The 23,272-nt window shown below is 42.0% G+C and overlaps 1 protein-coding gene across 1 annotated transcript in view; it reads right to left on the bottom strand.

The window, feature by feature from the left end:
* Window positions 1-23,272, bottom strand: part of hells (helicase, lymphoid specific) — a 100,713-nt gene that overhangs the window by 21,301 nt on the left and 56,140 nt on the right. Inside the window, 2 exon segments of the mRNA XM_034165463.1 lie at window positions 20,971-20,991; window positions 20,993-21,116. Of these exon segments, the coding sequence (XP_034021354.1) occupies window positions 20,971-20,991; window positions 20,993-21,116 (145 nt within the window).

Below are 23,272 nucleotides of genomic sequence, written 5' to 3' on the forward strand. Positions count from 1 at the left end.
CTTCCGGGGGCCAGAGCAGGCGACATTGAAGGAAATTTGAAACTGCTGGCTAAGGCTAAGCGTAAATTTGGTAAGATTGTAATTCACGTCGGCAGTAATGACACCCGGTTACGCCAATCGGAGGTCACTAAAATTAACATTGAATCGGTGTGTAACTTTGCAAAAACAATGTCGGACTCTGTAGTTTTCTCTGGGCCCCTCCCCAATCGGACAGGGAGTGACATGTTTAGCCGCATGTTCTCCTTGAATTGCTGGCTGTCTGAGTGGTGTCCAAAAAATGAGGTGGGCTTCATAGATAATTGGCAAAGCTTCTGGGGAAAACCTGGTCTTGTTAGGAGAGACGGCATCCATCCCACTTTGGATGGAGCAGCTCTCATTTCTAGAAATCTGGCCAATTTTCTTAAATCCTCCAAACCGTGACTATCCAGGGTTGGGACCAGGAAGCAGAGCTGTAGTCTTACACACCTCTCTGCAGCTTCTCTCCCCCTGCCATCCCCTCATTACCCCATCCCCGTAGAGATGGTGTCTGCTCCCAGACCACCAATAACCAGCAAAAATCTATTTAAGCATAAAAATTCAAAAAGAAAAAATAATATAGCATCTTCAACTGCACCACAGACTAAAACAGTTAAATGTGGTCTATTAAACATTAGGTCTCTCTCTTCTAAGTCCTTGTTAGTAAATGATATAATAATTGATCAACATATTGATTTATTCTGCCTTACAGAAACCTGGTTACAGCAGGATGAATATGTTAGTTTAAATGAGTCAACACCCCCGAGTCACACTAACTGCCAGAATGCTCGTAGCACGGGCCGGGGCGGAGGATTAGCAGCAATCTTCCATTCCAGCTTATTAATTAATCAAAAACCCAGACAGAGCTTTAATTCATTTGAAAGCTTGACTCTTAGTCTTGTCCATCCAAATTGGAAGTCCCAAAAACCAATTTTATTTGTTATTATCTATCGTCCACCTGGTCGTTACTGTGAGTTTCTCTGTGAATTTTCAGACCTTTTGTCTGACTTAGTGCTTAGCTCAGATAAGATAATTATAGTGGGCGATTTTAACATCCACACAGATGCTGAGAATGACAGCCTCAACACTGCATTTAATCTATTATTAGACTCTATCGGCTTTGCTCAAAAAGTAAATGAGTCCACCCACCACTTTAATCATATTTTAGATCTTGTTCTGACTTATGGTATGGAAATAGAAGACTTAACAGTATTCCCTGAAAACTCCCTTTTGTCTGATCATTTTTTAATAACATTTACATTTACCCTGATGGACTACCCTGCAGTGGGGAATAAGTTTCATTACACTAGAAGTCTTTCAGAAAGCGCTGTAACTAGGTTTAAGGATATGATTCCTTCTTTATGTTCTCTAATGCCATATACCAACACAGTGCAGAGTAGCTACCTAAACTCTGTAAGTGAGATAGAGTATCTCGTCAATAGTTTTACATCCTCATTGAAGACAACTTTGGATGCTGTAGCTCCTCTAAAAAAGAGAGCTTTAAATCAGAAGTGCCTGACTCCGTGGTATAACTCACAAACTCGTAGCTTAAAGCAGATAACCCGTAAGTTGGAGAGGAAATGGCGTCTCACTAATTTAGAAGATCTTCACTTAGCCTGGAAAAAGAGTCTGTTGCTCTATAAAAAAGCCCTCCGTAAAAGTAGGACATCTTTCTACTCATCACTAATTGAAGAAAATAAGAACAACCCCAGGTTTCTTTTCAGCACTGTAGCCAGGCTGACAAAGAGTCAGAGCTCTATTGAGCTGAGTATTCCATTAACTTTAACTAGTAATGACTTCATGACTTTCTTTGCTAACAAAATTTTAACTATTAGAGAAAAAATTACTCATAACCATCCCAAAGACGTATCGTTATCTTTGGCTGCTCTCAGTGATGCCGGTATTTGGTTAGACTCTTTCTCTCCGATTGTTCTGTCTGAGTTATTTTCATTAGTTACTTCATCCAAACCATCAACATGTTTATTAGACCCCATTCCTACCAGGCTGCTCAAGGAAGCCCTACCATTATTTAATGCTTCGATCTTAAATATGATCAATCTATCTTTGTTAGTTGGCTATGTACCACAGGTTTTTAAGGTGGCAGTAATTAAACCATTACTTAAAAAGCCATCACTTGACCCAGCTATCTTAGCTAATTATAGGCCAATCTCCAACCTTCCTTTTCTCTCAAAAATTCTTGAAAGGGTAGTTGTAAAACAGCTAACTGATCATCTGCAGAGGAATGGTCTATTTGAAGAGTTTCAGTCAGGTTTTAGAATTCATCATAGTACAGAAACAGCATTAGTGAAGGTTACAAATGATCTTCTTATGGCCTCGGACAGTGGACTCATCTCTGTGCTTGTTCTGTTAGACCTCAGTGCTGCTTTTGATACCGTTGACCATAAAATTTTATTACAGAGATTAGAGCATGCCATAGGCATTAAAGGCACTGCGCTGCGGTGGTTTGAATCATATTTGTCTAATAGATTACAATTTGTTCATGTAAACGGGGAATCTTCTTCACAGACTAAAGTTAATTATGGAGTTCCACAAGGTTCTGTGCTAGGACCAATTTTATTCACTTTATACATGCTTCCCTTAGGTAGTATTATTAGACGGTATTGCTTAAATTTTCATTGTTACGCAGATGATACCCAGATGATACTTCATGATATCCATGAAGCCAGAGGACACACACCAATTAGCTAAACTGCAGGATTGTCTTACAGACATAAAGACATGGATGACCTCTAATTTCCTGCTTTTAAACTCAGATAAAACTGAAGTTATTGTACTTGGCCCCACAAATCTTAGAAACATGGTGTCTAACCAGATCCTTACTCTGGATGGCATTACCCTGACCTCTAGTAATACTGTGAGAAATCTTGGAGTCATTTTTGATCAGGATATGTCATTCAAAGCGCATATTAAACAAATATGTAGGACTGCTTTTTTGCATTTACGCAATATCTCTAAAATCAGAAAGGTCTTGTCTCAGAGTGATGCTGAAAAACTAATTCATGCATTTATTTCCTCTAGGCTGGACTATTGTAATTCATTATTATCAGGTTGTCCTAAAAGTTCCCTAAAAAGCCTTCAGTTAATTCAAAATGCTGCAGCTAGAGTACTGACGGGGACTAGAAGGAGAGAGCATATCTCACCCATATTGGCCTCTCTTCATTGGCTTCCTGTTAATTCTAGAATAGAATTTAAAATTCTTCTTCTTACTTATAAGGTTTTGAATAATCAGGTCCCATCTTATCTTAGGGACCTCGTAGTACCATATCACCCCAATAGAGCGCTTCGCTCTCAGACTGCAGGCTTACTTGTAGTTCCTAGGGTTTGTAAGAGTAGAATGGGAGGCAGAGCCTTCAGCTTTCAGGCTCCTCTCCTGTGGAACCAGCTCCCAATTCAGATCAGGGAGACAGACACCCTCTCTACTTTTAAGATTAGGCTTAAAACTTTCCTTTTTGCTAAAGCTTATAGTTAGGGCTGGATCAGGTGACCCTGAACCATCCCTTAGTTATGCTGCTATAGACGTAGACTGCTGGGAGGTTCCCATGATGCACCGTTTCTTTCTCTTTTTGCTCTGTATGCACCACTCTGCATTTAATCATTAGTGATCGATCTCTGCTCCCCTCCACAGCATGTCTTTTTCCTGGTTCTCTCCCTCAGCCCCAACCAGTCCCAGCAGAGGACTGCCCCTCCCTGAGCCTGGTTCTGCTGGAGGTTTCTTCCTGTTAAAAGGGAGTTTTTCCTTCCCACTGTAGCCAAGTGCTTGCTCACAGGGGGTCATTTTGACCGTTGGGGTTTTACATAATTATTGTATGGCCTTGCCTTACAATATAAAGTGCCTTGGGGCAACTGTTTGTTAAGATTTGGCGCTATATAAAAAAAATTGATTGATTGATTGATTGATTTCAAGCCCAGATAGATGGAGCTCGTTAGCCCGCGGAGGGCTGTCCATCTAGGGGAAGGACAACCCTGACTCAAAACCCACAGCTATGGATGAAATAGTCTCACCACCACATGGGCTCAAGTGGTGTGTTTTTTTTTTTAACTGCTGTTGTCCACACAGGCAGAGAGGACTTTACAAGTCAAAGGAGTAAACCTCCAAATCTGGAGTGGAGACCCGCAGGCGGTTCAGTGTTAGAACTAACACTGTTCCGGCATCTCCTGCAGCCGAGCTGACACCAAACATCATGCTTTGCATTCCTTTGGCGCTCGTCAGCATGGCGGAGAGGGGGGTCCTGATGATTGGGCCACTCAGGATCTCCATATTCTGGCCCAGGCTTCGCGCCCTGGAGGATACTTCAGCCCCACTGTAAAGTGTGGACACAAACCGGAAGAAAGACTGGATATTTGTACAAAATGTATGGAAGCTAGAGGCACTCTTTTACACTGTCTTTGGGAATGTAGGAAAATAAAAATGTTTTGGGAAGAAGAATTACAATTGAGAAGATAATTTCAAAACAAACTATACTTGATCCAAAGTTTTTCTGTTGGGCATATATCCTGAAACATAGAATTACAGTACGAATGACAGAGCATTCATAAACCTGAGCTTCCTATATGCCAAAAATGTATTTGTATATGTAATGTATATTGGAAAAACAATAATAGACCAAGTATCGTTCAATGGATGAGGCAGATCTTATCAAACCTTCCACTGGAAAGGCTATCTTACATACTAAAGGCTAAATCACAGACTTTTGAGAACATATGGATACCTTTAATTATGTTAAGGATTTCAATTTAACTGATGACCAAATGAATGATTAAAAAGCGGACAATGTGGTTCCCAGAATGTAAAATTTCTGTCTAAAAAAAAAAAAAAAAAAAAAAAACTATGTAATGCACTTGCATAGCTTACGTTGTGCAGATTACCATTTCTTTAAAAAAGGAGAAGCTTTTTTATTTGTTTGCTTGTTTTATATCTTTATGTCAAATGCAGCAATCTGAAAGTTTTGTTATATATGTTATGTGAATGTAAAATGCTGTATTTCATGGTGCTAAAACGCCAATAAAAATATTGTGGAGAAAAAAAGTGACTTTCCTGCAGTGTATCATATTTGGGCCACATGACTGATATTGCAACGGACTTATGGTCTTTCCGTTCCTTGTTGAGTTACTATGGGAAATTCATACCAAATCTGTCAACAGTGATCGCACCAATGACGGGGTTGCTACAAAAAGATGCCGAATGGGAGTGGTCAGAGTCATGTGACAGGGCTTTTGCTGAAGTTAAAAAAACAGCTAAAGTCAAGCCAACTCCTAGTTCACTACAACCCGGATCTGCCATTGATCCTGGCATGCCACGTGTCACCCGTAGGAGTGGGTGCTGTGATTTCTCACAAAATGTCAGACGGAAGTGAAAAACATATTGCTTTTGCTTGTCGAATGCTAACAAAAGCTGAGAAAAATCAAAAAAGAAGCATTAGGATTAGTTTTTGGATTCATGAAATTCAATGATTATTTGTTTGGATGCAAATACCTGTTGATCACGGATCACAAGTCATTGTTGGAAATCTTAGGTCCAAAAACAGGAGATCCACCATTGGCAGCTGCTAGAATGCAAATATGGTCTTTGATCTTAGCTGCTTATGTTGTGTAATCTTTTGTTAAAAGAAAGGTGTGCTAATGAAGAAGTTATATGAATTGCCAGGAAAGGATTATATTTTGTACTTTTGATGACATTGAACAGATGCTTAACAGAAAATATGTCTTGTGCAAAATGAATGTTTTCTTTCAAAGGAAACTATGAGACCAGAATTTGGAGCTAAAAGTACAATTTGACTGAAACACAATCTGTAAAGAAAATGAATACTGGATTAGAAATGTAGGATTCACCGGAGGAGTACATTTTCATGGCTCACGGCCTGCTGACGCAGAGATGAACCCACTGAGGTGGCAAATATTCATGACTCAGAGCTTTTTAAACATCCCCACGCTGACCGAGAGTGAAACCGCGAGGCAGGGAATTTCCAGGAATTTAATTCATTTGCATCTGCAGAATGATGTCATTAATAACTGATTTCACTGGTGTAAAAGTGCTAAGTTTAGAAAGGCCACTCATTTTGGGTGGAGTCACTGACCCCTGAAGTGTATAAAACGCACTGTCCAGTGGAAATTCTTTGAAGTGGTCGTGGTGATGCCTGTAACGTGATCTGCGTGCTGCTTCCTTTAGCCGGCAAAATAAAAACTGTTTGCTTTGGGATGTTAACTCTCTCTGATTTTTGTGGACACCGTTAAGGAATAGATTTTATGACTGAGCACCGGGAAAACTTAGACTCATGTCTGGTGACTGACTGACAGCGTGGTGTTCAGCTAAAGGCCCAGTCACACGGCACTTAACGAAGGGTGAAGAAGACCTGACGAAACAAGAAATCTGGACTTTGGTTGACTTTCGATGGCATCGTTTAACCTTCACTCAGCCTCGTCCCTGCAGCAGGCGTTACGTCAGGATTTTTAAACTGTTGAAAAATTTGAACGACGGGCAATGAAAACCTCAGTTCGTCTGTGTCTCGTTTTGCTGTCGTTCTTGACGTTTTTTAATCATTTGTGTAGTTTTTGTAACGTTATTGTTTAATTTGACTTCGTTGGAGCAGCTGAACGTTTTCACACAGTGCAGAAACCGGTGTGTGAGCGCTGAGGCTGCTGCTGCGTTCATGTACCGCTGGAAATTACAGGGCAAACTCAGCCTGCTTGCTTGGATTTTTTTGATCTGTGTGTGGGGGGGGGGGCAGCTTCAGTAGGCTCAGGCACCTTACATAGGCCAGAATTAATCTTTTGTGTGGACATAATTATTTTGCCATAAACAACTGCTGAATTTGAAACAACAAAAAAGTTGTGTAATTTCCGACGGTGCTTGAATGCAGCATCAGCGGCAGCAGGAGCTGCTCCGTGCACATTATTTTTATTAAATACAACAATCTGAGTGTAGGAATGACAATCCAGTCCTTCTGTACATGTGACAACAGGTAGATGAATCAAAATGATGATAAAAAGCTGTTCTGGAAGGAAGAATTCACGTTGTGGATCAGTGATCAGCTGGTGGAAATAACTGCACATGTGAGTCAATGAGCGCGTTCACGCGCACTTATTAATTCCTGCTCTGATATATTCAATCATCTTTACACTTATATTTATTCTCCCTTTTGACAGTTTTCTGTTATAAATAAATATATATGGGTGATTCTTAGACTATGGGTACTTATGTCCTTTGATCATATTGTATGAAAAACAGAAAAAAGGGGAAATTTCACACTTTTATAGTTATCTTTACAATGAAAGTGTGTTAAGAACTTTGTTCTAGTAGTCTATGATGACTTTTTCACCTTTTTTCAGCATCGTTATATGCAAATATTGCCATTTTGTGCTTGTCCCACACCCAGACTTTTGATCTTCAATGATAAAAATGAATGGTAAAGAAATGTTTTTCTAATGTTTTAAAATATCTCTGAATAAAATATCAGTAAAATAATCAAAACATAATTGGGGTATTCAATGTCATACAACTGTTGTGATTTTTTTTTAAACAAAATGTAGTTGTCCCACAGTATTGCCGTAATTTCCACCACAACACTGTAATGTCCCTTTAAACAGTTTGCATCAAAGATTGTTTGGGTAGTTTCTATGGAGATAAACAGTGACATCAGAGCACATGTATATAGTGCCAAATCACAACAAACAGATGCCACAAGGCGCTTTATATTGTAAGGCAATGGTGTGGTGGAAATTAGATTTACAAGGCCACTAGTGCCCGTAGTTAAAGAATCACCCATATAGCTTAGAACATAATACAGTGATACAGCAGTGACCACAGCACACTTTTTTTTTTTTTTTTTTTTTTAAATTGGAGGAAGACAGACCGCTCAGCTTGTCAACAGACAGTGTGGATTCTGATAATGATGGAGATGATCCCTCTTTTTTTCTGGACAAGGAACCAGAGCAGGTGGTCCACCATGCGCACAGATCTTCACAGCTTCTGTTTGCAGTTTCTCCAGGACTCAGGTGCTATGAGCTCCGTCTCAGCACCGAGTCCTGGAACACAGAGATGCAGACACACACTGCTCCAGCTGTGGCTCCAGGCGCATTTCGTCGAGATTGTGAGCTTCGGTTTTGTTAATTAGCTCTTTCGTCCACCTTTTCTCAACGAATTGTGACATTTTTTACTTTTTCCCTTCATTCAGGAATCGCCGTGTGCCGTGTGACTGGGCCATAACAACCTGCTGCTGAACACCACAAAAACAAAAGAAATAATCCTGGACTTCAGGAAGAACAGAGCTGACCCAGCCCTGCTGTACATCCAAGGGGGCTGTGTGGAAAGGGTCAGCTCCATCAGGTTCCTGGGAGTGCCGCTCTCTGACAACCTCTCCTGCAGCGACTCCACTTACTGAGGGTGCTCAGGAGAAACAATCTGGAGGAGAAGCTGCTGGTGTTGTTCTACAGAGCCACCATTGAGAGCATCCTGACGTACTGCATCACAGCGTGGTACAGGGGGTGCTCAGCAGCAGACAGGAGAGCGCTGCAGAGGGTGATCAACACAGCCCAGGGGATCACTGGCTGCTCTCTGCCCAGCCTGGAGGACATTGCCAGCTCTCGCTACGAGAGCAGAGCTGCCAGCATCAGCAAAGACACATCCCACCCCAGCAACCACCTGTTTGACCTATGACCCTCCGGCCGGCAGTATAGGTCAATCAAAACTAGGACAAACAGACTCGGGAACAGCTTCTCCCCAGAGCGATCACTGTACTGAACAATAACAAACCACATTAATCTGCACTTTTCAAAGTTTCTTGTGCAACATTTGTATCCATGTGCAATATTTTCCTGTGCAATATGATTCCACAGTTGTACATAATTTCTCCTTTTACATTTTAGATTTTGTCCACATTTTATTAGTTATTTTATTTAGTTGTACTTATATTTAAATAATTTATTTTGTTAAATTTTATTATCTTTTATTTGGCTAACAATTACTTGCACCTCAGAAAAGCACCTTTGGAGTTGCACTCAAATCTCAATGCAATGTAAATTACAATGACAATAAAGGCGATTCTGATTCTGGTGAGTAAGAACTTTATTCTAAAAAACTCCACAACACTTGTTCATGTGAAATAAGGTACAATCTTTCTGAACAGCATGGGAATGCGGACGCATTATCCAGATTGCCAATTGTGGACGATGATTTTCCAAGATCAATATAAGGTGTTTTGAGTTTCATACATTGACAAATTGCTGATCACAGCTCAGCAGATTGCCAATAAAACTGCAAAATATCCTCTTCTGGCTAAAGTAAAATGGTCCATTTTGACAGGATGGCCAAAACACGCGTCTGAGGAAAACCTTCAGCTGTACTGGAGGAGAAAATTTAACAGTGGAAAATGAGTGTGTACTCTGGGGATTCTGAGTAATTAGTCTCAAAGAAAGGTTACTGTTACGGTAAAGATGAAGTCCCTGGCTTGAAGCTTAATGTGGTAGCGTTCTTTGGATGATGACATTGAATCTGAAGTGAATCAGTGTGAAATCTGCAAATATCAGGGTACTACACCTGATTAAGCACCAGTACATACGTGGAAATGGGCATCAAGTCCCTGGGAAAGAGTACACTTGGATTTTGCGGAATTAAAGGGTCAAATGTTTCTGGTATTGATTGATGCTTATGCAAGCTGGCCAGAGATTGTCCATATGTCGACTGCCACCACATGCAAAACCATCAAAGTTTTGAGAAATCTGTTTGCTGCTTATGGGTTACCAAATGAAGTAGTAACTGATAATGGACCTCAGTTCATTTCAGATGAATTCGAGACATTTTTAAAACTGCATGCAGTTAAATGCATCAAAACTCCGTCGTACCATCCAGCCTCAAACGGACTGGCCAATCTGCTGGTACAAAATTTCAAGAGGTCTTTGGCAAAGAGCAAAGCACTTGGTGATCTGTCCCCGCAAGACTGTGTTGATTTTTTTTGTTTGCAGATTTGCCAACTCTCACGCATCTGGTGTGATGCTCACACTTTCAGCATCAATCTCACACTCAAGAAATGTCATGCCAAAATAAAAATACCTCCTGTTTATTTTCTGTTGATGACTAGATTAGGCCAGACCAGAGCTCACTGTTTCTTAATGAAAAGAGAGAAGTGTAACGCACACACCCGAAACAGCTGTTAACATCTGTCAACAACATTCTGACTGCAGTATTCTGTGATCACCGATTCGTTGAAAACCTGTCACCTGATACCTCAGCTGCCTTGTGAAGACTTTAGAGAGAGTCTGAGCAAAACTTCAGCGCTTATGGTTCTGAGTCAGTCACTGAGGCGGCATCAAAAGCTTTGGATAACAAGGAAACCCCATCAAAAGCCTAACTTTGGGTCCCTTGTTGAGCTACAGACTTCAACTACAACCCCTGGCAAAAATTATGGAATCACCGGCCTCGGAGGATGTTCATTCAGTTGTTTAATTTTGTAGAAAAAAAGCAGATCACAGACATGACACAAAACTAAAGTCATTTCAAATGGCAACTTTCTGGCTTTAAGAAACACTATAAGAAATCAAGAAAAAAAAATTGTGGCAGTCAGTAACGGTTACTTTTTTAGACCAAGCAGAGGGAAAAAAATATGGACTCACTTAATTCTGAAGAATAAATTATGGAATCACCCTGTAAATTTTCATCCCCAAAACTAACACCTGCATCAAATCAGATCTGCTCATTAGTCTGCATCTAAAAAGGAGTTATCACACCTTGGAGAGCTGTTGCACCAAGTGGACTGACATGAATCATGGCTCCAACACGAGAGATGTCAAATGAAACAAAGGAGAGGATTATCAAACTCTTAAAAGAGAGTAAATCATCACGCAATGTTGCAAAAGATGTTGGTTGTTCACAGTCAGCTGTGTCTAAACTCTGGACCAAATACAAACAACATGGGAAGGTTGTTAAAGGCAAACATACTGGTAGACCAAGGAAGACATCAAAGCGTCAAGACAGAAAACTTAAAGCAATATGTCTCAAAAATCGAAAAATGTACAACAAAACAAATGAGGAACGAATGGGAGGAAACTGGAGTCAACGTGTGTGACCGAACTGTAAGAAACCGCCTAAAGGAAATGGGATTTACATACAGAAAAGCTAAACGAAAGCCATCATTAACACCTAAACAGAAAAAAACAAGGTTACAATGGGCTAAGGAAAAGCAATCGTGGACTGTGGATGACTGGATGAAAGTCATATTCAGTGATGAATCTCGAATCTGCATTGGGCAAGGTGATGATGCTGGAACTTTTGTTTGGTGCCTTTCCAATGAGATTTATAAAGATGACTGCCTGAAGACAACATGTAAATTACCACAGTCATTGATGATATGGGGCTGCATGTCAGGTAAAGGCACTGGGGAGATGGCTGTCATTACATCATCAATAAATGCACAAGTTTATGTTGATATTTTGGACAATTGAAAGGATGTTTGGGGATGATGAAATCATTTTTCAAGATGATAATGCATCTTGCCATAGAGCAAAAACTGCAAAAACATTCCTTGCAAAAAGACACATAGGGTCAATGTCAATGAGCAGATCTGATTTGATGCAGGTGTTAATTTGGGGGATGAAAATTTACAGGGTGATTCCATAATTTTTCCTCAGAATTGAGTGATTCCATATTTTTTCCTCTGCTTGGTCTAAAAAAGTAACCGTTACTGACTGCCGCAATCTTTTTTCTTGATTTCTTATAGTGTTTCTTTAAGCCAGAAAGTTGCCATTTGAAATAACTTTAGTTTTGTGTCATGTCTGTGATCTGCTTTTTTTCTACAAAATTAAACAACTGAATGAACATCCTCTGAGGCCGGTGATTCCATAATTTTTGCCAGGGGTTGTAGTTGCAAACTAGGTAATTTAAAGGACATATGGTATGTTATTTAATGTCCTGGGTAGCGAGTATTCATGATTGTAAGTCTGTCTGAAAACAAAATGAAAAACTCAAAGTGATGTGAATGTTTCTGATATTGATAATTTTTTTGACTTTGAATGTGGACTGAACAAAAAGAGGGAACCTCAGGAAACAGAACCTGAGGTTACAGAGACACTACCGGTTCTTCCAGAGGTCAGGGAACTAGTTCCTGCACCTTCTGCGTCTCAAGATGAGATAAGACTTAAGAGGACAATTAGGCCACCAGACTAACTGAATCTATAAGGTAAAGGGATTACTGCAGTGGTGCAAAAGAAAGAAAAAATATATGTAAGAATGTTTTTTAAGTGCTACAATAAATTGCAGGAGACGACTGTGGTGCCTGCCCCTGGTGTGGAGTCGGGTCATCAGAGAGCAAGCAGGAGTGAAGGAGAAAGTTTACAAGACAGTAGTGAGACCAGCTATGTTGGACGGCTTAGAGATGGTGGCACTAACAAAAAGACAGGAGGCAGAGCTGAAGATGTTGAGATTCTCTTTGGGAGTGACGAGGACTGACAGGATTAGGAATGAACGTATTAGAGTAGGGCTGCAGCTAGAGAATATTTCTGAAATAGAGTATTCTAGCAATTATTTAATCGATTAATCGAGTAATTGTATACAAAGTACTTTTGCATTTTTAAAGAACATCAACAGTGCAGAGCTCTCCCGAAACAATGGCACAATGTCACTGCGCCAACACAATTGTTAAATTTTGTGTATCCCTTTCTGTTTTTTCTATGTAATTATTTATTTTTTCACATCTTTTTGACATCTGCTGCAGTCCAGCATTAGGGCTCTCCAATTGGTTCAAGCAGAAAGTTTGACCACATTACACCCATTTTAGTGTCTCTTCACTGGCTTCCTGTCCCAGTGAGATCAGATTTTAAGGTTCTGCTACTAACCTATAAAATTGGCACCCTCCTACCTAGCTGACCTAATTAAACCTTACGTACCGGCCCGGGCTTTGCGTTCTCAGGGTGCAGGACTACTTTGTGTCCCTAAGGTGAATAAGAAGTCTGCGGGTCACAGAGGTTTCTCTTATTGTGCCCCTGTTCTGTGGAATGATCTCCCTGCATCAATAAAACAGTCAGATTCTGTGGAGACTTTCAAGTCCAGACTTAAGACGCACGTATTTTCCCTTTCATATGACTAGCATACTGGTACAGTTTTGTTTTACGCTTTTTTCTCTCTTAATTCATTTATTAGTCATTGGAGCGGGCCACGGCCTCAACTTTACCTAAATTCTGGGTCTTTTAGTGAAGTTTAGGGCTAGCGGCCGGCGATCACCTTAGTATTTCTGTTTTTCTTGTTGATTAATGCTGACAAATTATACAGTATTTTTTGTCTTTCTGATGCTTGATTCTGTTTTTTTTTTTCTCTGTTTAAGGTGCAGCTCCATCCAGAGATGGGAGTTGTATTTGTGTTGGCGATCCTCCTGTCCTGTGCACCAACAGCATTTCTTGTATATTCGTCCATGAATTGTTCTGTGAATTGTTCTGTAATTTATGTCTGTATCATGGCCCAAGCAGAGGGTCACCCCTTTGAGTCTGGTCTGCTTGAGGTTTCTTCCTCAGAGGGAGTTTTTCCTTACCACTGTTGCTCTGGGGGTTGGTAAGGTTAGACCTTACCTGTGTGAAGCGAGGCAACTCTGTTGTGATTTGGTCCTATATAAATAAAAATAAATTGAAAACTTTACAGGTTTTTGGATCTTTCCCGGTGTCAGGAGCTCTGTTGGTCGGTCCACAGTCAGTCAGGCTGCACGTGAACCTGAGCACAGCCAGTGAATAACTGGGCAGCTTTTCCACAAAAGCACATTGATAAATCCACTCTGCAACCCTGTTGATGAAAACTCTGATAAAATCTGAATGAATAAAGGTGGTCTCTGAATAAACTTGACTTCAAGTGCACGGAGTGCAGCAAGAGGACCCAAACCGCGTGTTTTTTAAAAATACACAAACACACTGCTTCGCTTTAAATGTGCAGTCAGTCCGTTTCAGATGATCAGCGTGGACCATCTTTCTCTAAAAAGGCTTTAATTTACTCTGTGTGTCGCACTGGAAAGCTGCAGCTTTTGGTGCTACATTGATGAGCTCTTACATGGCTTATGCACATGCTCTAGTCTTGTTCTGTTTTTTTTGGGGGGGGGGGTGCATTGCAGTGCCACACACAGGTCTGGCATATGTACTACAACATTAAACAGAGCTTTGAGGCACAGAATTTGCCTCAACATTTTTTGTAATCGAATTATTGGATTTACTCGACTAATCGTTTTAGCCCTATATCAAAGGGAAAGCTCAGGTGGGACAGTGTCGCAGATCAAACAGTCTGCCCCTAAAAAACGGTCCACTTTTTGCATCTGCGCCTGAGTCACAGCAGCACGTCAGACGCATTTCACCTAAAGCAATCAAATGGATTAATGATATTATAACCATCAGATCATAAAGGTAAAACCTCTTAAATCATTCTAAAGTTTGAAGCAGAAGCAAGCCCATTCTAAGCAGAAACTAGGCGAAATTCTGTGACGCTTTGAAGTGTCCGACGTGCAGTGAACGCTTCAGCTAGCAGCTTGTTTAGCCGCGGCGCTCTGATCGCTTCTGTCTCCTTTTGTTATGTGTTGTAGAAAAGCTTTCAGATATCTGTCGCTGAGACAGATGATGACTAGAGGCAGTTTGAAGCAGAAACGACGGCAACAATCGTGAACCGCATCATGGGGGGGGGGGGGGGGTGTTCAGTCTACGACACCGGTCTGGAGACAAAGTCAGAGAGGTGAGACTGAGATGGTTTGGACAAGTGCAGACAAAGGTACCCAGGGTATATAGGGAGAAGATGCTGGGGATGGAGCCACCAGGCAGGAGGAGAAGAGGGAGGACAAAGAGGAGGTTTATGGATGTGTGACAGAGGACATGCAGGTGGTTGGTGACACAGAGGAGAACAGACAGGACAGGATGAGATGGAGATGACTGATCTGCTGTGGCGAAGGAAGAAGAAAGCCACTCTTTCAATTTGGGGGTTACAGCTCCTTGTGCACCCATTACCACTGGGACCACTATGGACGATACCTTCCACAGAGCTGCGCCTTCAGTCCTTAGTACTCTTGATTTTCTCGTGCTCCTCTCTCAATGGTTTTTTTCCTTGGTGAAGCTTAGGATTGACAGTCAGGTCTTCTTTCCATTGTCAACCACCACTATGTCTGGTTGGTGGACAGCAGCTGCTTGTTTGCTGGAATTTGAGTCCGACAGGACCTTAGCCCTGTCATTCTCAACCACCTGAGTCCCCATTTGTGCTGCCGGGTGCACATGGAGTGCTGTTAGCTTCTTCAGTGAGTAGGTGTGGATCGTATGAGGCACTGGTTCTGTTTAGCTCCCTTAGCAGCCAGAGCTGTGAGCCTTTGTTTGCCAGTTTCCAGGGCCTCAGTTATGGACATATTGTGCTTTCCCATCCAGGAGCTGTGTCTCATGATGCCCTTCTGTACCTCTGGTAGTCGGCAAACATCCTTCTGGGAATTCCAGATTTGGGATTCCAATCCATGGAGGGCTCTCCCTTTGTGGTATCTAGGGGGTATTCTTCTTGTACCCAAGTGTGTCAAGGATTACTGTGGCAGTGGCATATATAAGCTCACAGACCATTTCATGGATACCATGGTGCACTCTGGGCTATTTTGGTCCTTTTCGATTTTGGACATGGACAAATATCACCGGATTCAGACCTGCATGAAGTGTGGTTTTGAACCCGGAAATTGTATTGTTTCGAAACTCCAGAGTGCACCAAGCCAAATCCAATATGGCGGTATCCGTGAACTGGTCTATTGGTTTCTGTAATGCTAGTAATGGGGATGCTCAGTAGATGCATCTGTCATAGGTATCATCCGCTTCCTTAACACTACTTTGTCCTACCAGGCTCTGCTCGTTGCATTCACACTGCCCAGTATTGTGCTGTTGTAGTCTCTGGATCTCCAGTTTCGATAGAAGCTTGTTGTTATTGATGTTAGAACACTGAGCTACCAGGTGCTTCTTGGTCAGTATTGTGGTTGGTCTTCCGTTCATCCATAGTGTTGTGTAAGAGCTATAGGGGTTGCACAGGATGGGGGTCTAGCCTGGGGGCCCGAGCTTGCAAATTAGTATTTGCTCCACTATCAATTTTGCAAGTTACAGAGAATGTAGAAGTCAAATTTTTTCGTAGGTACAGGTCAACTGTGAGACAGAATCTAAGAAAAACAAAATATTCAGGAAATCACATTGTATGATTATTAAATAATCAACAGGGTTCTCACCAGGATTTTTTCGCAGCCTAGAGAGGAACTTAGTCGGCATAGCCACCACAATGAGCGTTGCAGGCGTGCGTATTGTAGGAGGGTCCAGGGGCATCTCCCCACAGAAATGTTTTTAATGTTGAACACCCTTTTGAAAACATACGCCTGCATTTGAGGACCATTTTGTGTTGCTAACTGGGACGTTAAATAATGTGCAACATGTCCTTTAAAAATCAGAAACAGAAGAAGCCCCCTATGTTGCATAACGGATCCAAATCACAGCATTGGGCGCCCCCTATGTTCAACTGCAACTGGTGAGAACACTGATTAACTTGCATTTTATTGCATAAAATAAGATTGACCCAATAGAAAAACAGACCTTAATGTTAATAAGAAACCTTTGTTTGCAGTTCCAGAGGTCAGCTGTTTCCTGTAGTTCCCACCAGTTTGCACACTGCAGCAGGGATTATAGTCCACTCCTCCATACAGATCTTCTCCAGATCTTTCAGGTTTGGAGTTTCAGCTCCCTCCAAAGATTTTCTATTCAGTTCAGGTCTGGAGACTGGCCAGGCACTCCAGGACCTTGAAATGCTTCTTAAGGAGCCCCTCCTTAGTTGCCCTGCATATTTGGGGTCATTGTCATGCTGGAAGACCCAGCCATGACCCATCTTCAATGCTCTTACTAAGGGAAGGAGGCTGCTGCCAAAATCTCGTGATACATGACCCCATCCATCCTCCCTTCAATACGGTGCAGTCGTCATGTCCCCTTTGCAGAAGAGAACCCAGAGAATGATGTTTTCTTGGGATTGTTCTCATCCTCTAAACACGGTGAGTGGAGTTGATGCCAAAAAGCTCTATTCTGGTCTCATCTGACCACATGACCTTCTCCCAGGCCTCCTCTGATCATCCAGATGGTCACTGGTGAACTTCAAACGGGCCTGGACATGTGCTGGCTTGAGCAAGGGGGACCTTGCTGCCCTGCAGGATTTTAAACCATGACGGCTTCGTGTGTTACAAATGTAATCTTTGTGACTGACTGTGGTCCCAGCTCTCTTCAGGTCATTGACCAGGTCCTCCTGTGTAGTTGTGGGCTTTCTCAGAATCATCCTTACCCCACAAGGTGAGATCTTACAGGGAGCCCCAGATGAGGGAGATTGACAATCATCTTGTGTTTCTTCCACTTTCTAATAACAACTCATAACAGTTATCTTCTACCAAGCTGCTTGCTGTTGTCCTGTAGTCCATCCCAGCCTTGTGCAGGTCTACAGTTTTTACCCTGGTGTCCTTAGACAGCTCTTTGGTCTGTGGCTAGAGGTGCACCGATCAGGATTTTTAGGCCAGTCACCGATCACTGAAATTTGATCTGCCGATACTGATCAAGTACATATTGGATCATGCCCAAAATAAGACATATAGGTCTAATGTATAGGACTATTTTGCATTAAAACTTAATGATGAAAACAAAAAACATGCCATTCAAATAAAGACACTAGAATAAACTGCCAACTTTTGTTTTATTACACTGACTTTGTTCTACCAGCAAGCTTTTTTTTTTTCCATGTTTCATGTTGCTCAGGTTACAGCCTACAGAACGTTGAGCCCTCATTCTATGGGGTTAAAATGGTCTCAATATTTGTAAATGCACACAGGGTGATCTACAAATAATCATTGATTTGCAAATGTGTCAGATATCCACAAATGCAAATTTTCATATTTGTAACTTGTAAATTGGTCTTTGCAAATATAAAACTTAATTTGTAAAAAAAAAATTACATTTGTAAAACTGGAAATTGTATTTGTGAATTGAGTTTCAGCATTTGTGGATCACCAATTACATGCATTCATCGCTTTCCTCTGTGACGTAATTTTGAGACATTCTTTTCGCGAAATCCACAGATCCACAAACAAAATCAATTCAATCAATTTTTTTTTATTTCGAACTTCCAGTATCATGGCAGTTCACAATATAAGCAAATCAAATGAACAAAGCTTCTTTGTACTCTCTGTACCTCTACACTCATATGAAAAATAAACAAAATCAAAATGCCTACTGATTCACAAATACACACTCACGCACACGGATATCCCTAGATGGCAGTGTGGTTCCATTCATTACACAGCAGTCTATTTCGATCTCTCAGAGCCATTTGACTCATTTTTGACTTCTGATATGAGCTGGACGGACATGGACTACATTAGATGATGGCGACTGCTCTCCTTGTCCGGCCAGCTCATATCAGAAGTCAAAATGAGTTTACGTCTACAGAGGAAAGCATGTCATTGACAGGCCAAGTGCTCCCTGCGCTACTGCCTGCACTGTTGTGATCGGTCCTTTGATCGGCGCTTTTGCGATCACGATCAAACCGATCAAGGCGTGATCGGCCAATAGTGATCGGTGCACTCTAGTCTTGGCTATGGTGGACAGGTTGGAGTGTGATTGATTGAGTGTGTGAACAGGTGTCTTTTATACAATAAGTTCAAACAGGTGCAATTAATACAGGTAAAGAGTGCATAATAAAGGTCTCTTCTAAAGAGAAATGAACATATTTCATGCAATAAAATGCAATAATTATTTAAGGACATGTTGCATGTGTTTTTACCATCCAAATTAGCAACACAATATCAAGTACTCATGATTGTAAGTCTCTCTGCACACATGTGTACACAATTAGTGGTTTCTGATGTCTTTTATTTCCTCTCTCGAATCGAGGCAACAGGTGCATTTCCGGAAAATGTCTCACTTGACAATTCCTCTGCGTGTGACGTAGTTAAGAGCAAAACAGAAACATCCCAGATAGAAAGGCGGAACAAATGAGGTTTCTGTCTGATAACGAAGCTTTGGAGCTTTTCTTTTGAAACCAGTGGATTTACAGAGGAGGTGACACACTTCACCCCGAAACTCTTAACTTTTTTTAGAGTCTGTCGGACTTTGGAACCTAAGTGTCATGAAGCTGCTGTTTGTGAGGCTGGTTTAACTGCTGTGGACGTGCCTGGACATGCAGATGTCTGTCTCTTATTGGAAAACTCAGAAGATGCTATTTTTCAGGAGATAATAGACTCTCTCAGTGCCACGATCCTGAAAGAAGTTGAGTTGAAGGCAGAGCTGTGACTGGACATGATGTGCCAATGATCAGAACCTGAGAGTGAGTGGACCTGGACATTATTCTCTGGCCAAGTGGAACTGGAAAATGATCTCTGGTTTTGGATTCGAGTGATGACGAGTGGACCGTTCCATGGCTGGCGATCGCAACTGCGATTGCGTGGGTGTGATGTGTGCGCGCAAGCTTGTTTTTGTTGTGGACTAATTTGGAAATCTTTACACTGGGTGAGTGGAATGTTAATTTTTTTTTTTTCATCTTCTGCTTTGTGTTCTTTTTAATGGAGCTTTCAATGAAAGTACTTTTTTAACATTGAGAATGTCTGTGTGTGTGTGCGCGTGCCAGTCAGTATCTGGTGTAACCATCATTTGCCACCTGCAGTGCAACACACCTCCTTCGCATAGAGTTGATCAGGTTGTCAATTGTGGCCTGTGGAATGTTGGTCCACTCCTCTTCAATGGCTGTGCGAAGTTGCTGGATATTGGCAGGAACTGGTACATGCTGTCGTATACGCCGGTCCAGAGCATCCCAAACATGCTCAATGGGTGACATGTCCGGTGAGTATGCCGGCCATGCAAGAACTGAGACATTTTCAGCTTCCAAGAATTGTGTACAGATCCTTGCAACATGGGGCCGTGCATTATCCTGCTGCAACATGAGGTGATGTTCTTGGATGTATGGCACAACAATGGGCCTCAGGATCTCATCACGGTATCTCTGTGCATTCAAAATGCCATCAATAAAATGCACCTGTGTTCTTCGTCCATAACAGACGCCTGCCCATACCATAACCCCACCGCCCACTCGATCCACAACATTGACATCAGAAAACTGCTCACCCACACGACGCCACACACGCTGTCTGCCATCTGCCCTGAACAGTGTGAACCGGGATTCATCCGTGAAGAGAACACCTCTCCAACGTGCCAAACGCCAGCGAATGTGAGCATTTGCCCACTCAAGTCGGTTACGACGACGAACTGGAGTCAGGTCGAGACCCCGATGAGGACGACGAGCATGCAGATGAGCTTCCCTGAGACAGTTTCTGACAGTTTGTGCAGAAATTCTTTGGTTATGCAAACCGATTGTTTCAGGCGCTGTCCGAGTGGCTGGTCTCAGACGATCTTGGAGGTGAACATGCTGGATGTGGAGGTCCTGGGCTGGTGTGGTTACACGTAGTCTGCGGTTGTGAGGCTGGTTGGATGTACTGCCAAATTCTCTGAACGCCTTTGGAGACGGCTTATGGTAGAGAAATGAACATTCAATACACGAGCAACAGCTCTGGTTGACATTCCTGCTGTCAGCATGCCACTGCACGCTCCCTCAAATCTTGCGACATCTGTGGCATTGTGCTGTGTGATAAAACTGCACCTTTCAGAGTGGCCTTTTATTGTGGGCAGTCTAAGGCACACCTGTGCACTAATCATGGTGTCTAATCAGCATCTTGATATGGCACACCTGTGAGGTGGGATGGATTATCTCAGCAAAGGAGAAGTGCTCCACTATCACAGATTTAGACTGTTTGTGAACATATTTGAGGGAAATGGTGATATTGTGTATGTGGAAAAAGTTTTAGATCTTGAGTTCATCTCATACAAAATGGAGCAAAACCAAAGTGTTGCATTTATATTTTTGTTGAGTGTATAGCAGCAGCTGTTAGCCATTACCTTGAATTCCTGTGTTGCGGGATTCGAGGGGGTATTCAATAAGGTAGGGGTGGTTACAGCACCTCTTCAGCAGCATGAGAATGTTCTGTAGCTTCAGGTTGATCTGAGCGTCCAGTGGACTCTGGACCTCCATCACTGGAGAGCAGCTGAGGAAAAAAAGATGCAGGAAATCTGTTACAAGATTTTCACAACACAGAAAGAGTGATGAAGGTTGGGGGGGGTTGAAACCAAGCTTTCTGTATCCAAGATGATGGGGCAAGAGAAATCTTACCCAAGGGTTTAAAGCCGCAGGAACAAAGACCCAAAATCACAAGGAGGGGTCTGCCCAGGAGCATAAGCATTCTACATCCAAGATACAAATTATATTGTGTGATGACCTTTTACATTTTAAAATTATTATTTATTTTCTAGATGAAAAACGCAAGGGATATAGAACAATATGTCCGGAGTGCAAGTCACAGGGTTTTTGTTGTTGTTTCCTAGTTTAGGAGGTCTTGTGACTTGTACTCTCCAGTATAACATGTATCTCGGGGGGGGTGCAGAGAGAGAGAGATCATATACTCAACAAAAATATAAATGCAACACTTTTGGTTTTGCTCCCATTTTGTATGAGATGAACTCAAAGATCTAAAACTTTTTCCACATACACAATATCACCATTTCCCTCAAATATTGTTCACAAACCAGTCGAAATTTGTGATAGTGAGCACTTCTCCTTTGCTGAGATAATCCATCCCACCTCACAGGTGTGCCATATCAAGATGCTGATTAGACACCATGATTAGTGCACAGGTGTGCCTTAGACTGCCCACAATAAAAGGCCACTCTGAAAGGTGCAGTTTTGTTTTATTGGGGGGGGATACCAGTCAGTATCTGGTGTGACCACCATTTGCCTCATGCAGTGCAACACATCTCCTTCGCATCATCCGTGAAGAGAACACCTCTCCAACGTGCCAAACGGCAGCGAATGTGAGCATTTGCCCACTCAAATTGGTTACGATGACGAACTGGAGTCAGGTCGAGACCCCGATGAGGACGACGAGCATGCAGATGAGCTTCCCTGAGATGGTTTCTGACAGTTTGTGCAGAAATTCTTTGGTTATGCAAACCGATTGTTTCAGCAGCTGTCTGAGTGGCTGGTCTCAGACGATCTTGGAGGTGAACATGCTGGATGTGGAGGTCCTGGGCTGGTGTGGTTACACGTGGTCTGCAGTTGTGAGGCTGGTTGGATGTACTGCCAGATTCTCTGAAACGCCTTTGGAGACGGCTTATGGTAGAGAAATGAACATTCAATACACGAGCAACAGCTCTGGTTGACATTCCTGCTGTCAGCATGCCAATTGCACGCTCCCTCAAATCTTGCGACATCTGTGGCATTGTGCTGTGTGATAAAACTGCACCTTTCAGAGTGGCCTTTTATTGTGGGCAGTCTAAGGCACACCTGTGCACTAATCATGGTGTCTAATCAGCATCTTGATATGGCACACCTGTGAGGTGGGATGGATTATCTCAGCAAAGGAGAAGTGCTCACTATCACAGATTTCGACTGGTTTGTGAACAATATTTGAGGGAAATGGTGATATTGTATATGTGGAAAAAGTTTTAGATCTTTGAGTTCATCTCATACAAAATGGGAGCAAAACCAAAAGTGTTGCGTTTATATTTTTGTTGAGTATAGATAATTGGCAAAGCTTCTGGGGAAAACCTGGTCTTGTTAGGAGAGATGGCATCCATCCCACTTTGGATGGAGCAGCTCTCATTTCTAGAAATCTGGCCAATTTTCTTAAATCCTCCAAACTGTGACTATCCAGGGTTGGGACCAGGAAGCAGAGTTGTAGTCTTACACACCTCTCGGCAGCTTCTCTCCCCCTGCCATCCCCCCAATACCCCATCCCCGTAGAGACGGCGCCTGCTCCCAGACCACCAATAACCAGTAAAAATCTATTTAAGCATAAAAATTCAAAAAGAAAAAATAATATAGCACCTTCAACTGCACCACAGACTAAAACAGTTAAATGTGGTCTATTAAACATTAGGTCTCTCTCTTCTAAGTCCTTGTTAGTAAATGATATAATAATTGATCAACATATTGATTTATTCTGCCTTACAGAAACCTGGTTACAGCAGGATGAATATGTTAGTTTAAATGAGTCAACACCCCCGAGTCACACTAACTGCCAGAACGCTCGTAGCACGGGCAGAGGCGGAGGATTAGCAGCAATCTTCCATTCCAGCTTATTAATTAATCAAAAACCCAGACAGAGCTTTAATTCATTTGAAAGCTTGACTCTTAGTCTTCAAT

Source organism: Thalassophryne amazonica, unplaced genomic scaffold (genome assembly GCF_902500255.1).
Source record: "Thalassophryne amazonica unplaced genomic scaffold, fThaAma1.1, whole genome shotgun sequence".
NCBI lineage: Eukaryota > Metazoa > Chordata > Actinopteri > Batrachoidiformes > Batrachoididae > Thalassophryne > Thalassophryne amazonica.